The 2,758-nt window shown below is 65.9% G+C and overlaps 1 protein-coding gene across 1 annotated transcript in view; it reads left to right on the forward strand.

Moving 5' to 3' along the window:
• ZNF536 (zinc finger protein 536) overlaps positions 1-2,758 on the forward strand; it is a 267,453-nt gene extending 264,695 nt beyond the window's left edge. The window contains exon 7 of the mRNA XM_023523054.1: positions 2,645-2,758. Coding sequence (XP_023378822.1) covers positions 2,645-2,652 — 8 coding nt within the window. The 3' untranslated portion in view covers positions 2,653-2,758. The remainder of the gene's footprint in view (positions 1-2,644) is intronic.

Here is a 2,758-nt window from a genome sequence, read left to right on the forward strand (position 1 = left end):
AGGAGCACGTCCCCTCCACGGGAGCCGCCCCGCCGCGGCCGGGGGCAGAGGAAGCTGAGGCCCCCGCCCCCGAGGCCAGCCCGCTCTGCAAGGGCCTCGCTCCCCACCGGTGACAGCCTGGGGACCAGGCGACACGGGGTGTCAGAGCTTGGGGGTCGGTGCTTACGGGAGAGGCGAGCATCTTCGTGGGGTGCGTGGGGAGCGACGCTGGGGCCTACGTGCGTCGTGGCTGCCGTCACCCCCAGCACTGGGGGCGCAGTTCTTCCGGCCGTCAGGTCCCAGGGGCGCGTGTGACTTCGTGTCTGCCACCGGGTCACCGACGGCCGTTCCTCGGTGAGTGGGTGGCTTGGCTCGGGGGCAGCTCTGCCAATTCTGTGACAGTGCCGGCCGGGCCCTTGCCGAAGGCGGTCCCTCGGCCCCGGGCTCTGGCCAAGGGTGGCCATGTCCTGGGCTCCGTCAGGTGTCCCTGGGTGCCGGCCAGACACGCAGAAGCCGGGGGGCGCGTTGTGTTTGACTCGATGGTGTGGCCGTGACTAGGGGAGGTGGCATCGGGAGAAGGTGTGGGGAGACAGTGGGGTGTCCAGGTCTGGGGGTGGCTGCAGCACTTGCCGCGGGCCACGTTCTGGAGCCGCCACCCTCACTCAACGCCCATTTCCGTGAGCCGACGCCCCGTGGGGCGCTCGCAGTGCACAGGTGCACCCGGCTCTGTCAACCCGTCACTCAGAGACGGGCCACTGGCTCCCACAGCCCAGCCCAGCCTGGCAGCGGGGTGGCAGGTGCGTGTCCAGGGCCGGTGGCCGACCCTGGGGTAGGGCTGTCTGGCGTGTCCTGAAGTCCAAGGGCAGGTGCCGTAAGCCAGTGCAGATCCCCACCCTGCCTGCTCGGCCCTGCTGGCGGACACTGGTGGGACAAAGCTGGGTGCTGCCCCCAGGGGCCCCTGCGGGATCTGGCACCCCTGGTGGGCCTGCCCCCGCCCTCGCCCGGAGCCCCGATCTGCAGCGTGGCTGGAGAGGCGGCCCCGCCGCAGGCTGGCCCCGGCCCCCGGGCCTGCTCCTGCTCCGCCCGCCCCTCGCTGAGCTGACGGGAGCGGAGCCGCTGGAGCGGTGTCTGCACGGCAGGTCGGTGGCCCTGTGGCGCTCGCGCCGCCGTGTCTGCCGGGCGATCCGCCCCACACGGACGGTGTCTGCTTCGCAAACGCTGGGGACGCTCGGCCTTGTGTACCTTCCTTTCCTTCCGCTGCGTACTTCCCGCTCCAAGAGCTGCGGTCGAACAGCCGTGCTCCGCGGCGGGAGGAAAGGCCGGAAGCTTCCGTCTCGGCTCCACGTCCGTGTCCATGTTCTTCGTGACCGCGTGACACCCCACTGCCAGGACCAAGCCCAGGGCGGCAGAACTGGGGGACAAGGTCTCGGGCCTGACACACATGCGGGCGTACACACACTCGCGAGCACACACATGTGTCCACACACGGGCACACACGGGCACATGTGCATATACATGTGCAGGCCCACACATGTACGCAGGGCACATGTGGACACATGTGCACACATGGGCACATATGTGGGCACACAGTAGGCGTGCACACATGTGCGCACACATGGGTTTATACATGCACCCATGTGTACACATGTGAACACACAGGGCACACATGGACGCACACGTGTAGCACACATGTACATGGGCACATGTGGACACACAGGGCACACGTGGGCACACACGTGCAGGCACACATGTACACAGGGCACATGTGGACACGTGCGCACACACGGGCACATACGTGGGCACACAGTAGGCGCACACACAGTGCACACATGTGCGCACACATGGGTTTATACATGCACCCATGTGTACACATGTGGACACACAGGGCACACGTGGGCGCACACATGCAGGCACACATGTACATGGGCACATGTGGACACATGGGCACATACATGGGCACACAGTAGGCGCACACACACACAGTGCACACATGCGTTTATACATGCACCCGTGTGTACACATGTGGACACACAGGGCACACGTGGGCGCACACGTGCAGCACACATGTACATGGGCACATGTGGACACACAGGGCACACGTGGACGCACGCGTGCAGCACACGTACACGTGGGCACACACACTTTTCCTCTCATAATGGGCCAGGGAAGCGGAAGGCAGGAAGAAAATGTGAGCGGGCGGGGTGTCGTCGGAGCAGACCCCGTGTCCCGGGGTGCGGTCTCCAGGCAGGCCCAGCGCCCCCGGGTAAACCTCGCCGCCGTCACGAGCTGGGAGGGGGTCCCCGAGCCGAGCATGCGTGTCGGCACCCACCTTCTTGGGCTGCGGGATCAGAGGCATGCGTGTCACCGCCACGGGCCCCGTCTTAGCTGCTGGGGGAGCCGGCGGCTCCTTGTCCTGAACTCGGACGCCGTCCGCGTGCAGAGCCCGGGTTTCAGATGGGTGGTGCGTCTCTCCTGTCACTTAGCGCCGACCACGGCACCTCTGCACCTCCTTGCCACCTGCTCTGGTCACCTAGACCGTTCTCGCATGAGCCAGAGACGGAGGGACAAGCTTAGCAGCCCCGCTTTCTGCCACCACCCTTGCCTCGGATGCCGCTAGCGCACGTGGTTTCTGCACGGTTTAATGAATGTGCACATTTTCTTGCAGGTAAGTGACCCCCTGTCCAGCCGGTCTGGCTGGACTGGCCCTTGCGTGCCCGTGCTCCTCGGTGGCTCTCTGCGGCTTGTTACCCGTGTACAGTCAAGAGAAGACGGTATACAC

Source organism: Pteropus vampyrus, unplaced genomic scaffold (genome assembly GCF_000151845.1).
Source record: "Pteropus vampyrus isolate Shadow unplaced genomic scaffold, Pvam_2.0 Scaffold376, whole genome shotgun sequence".
Lineage (NCBI taxonomy): Eukaryota > Metazoa > Chordata > Mammalia > Chiroptera > Pteropodidae > Pteropus > Pteropus vampyrus.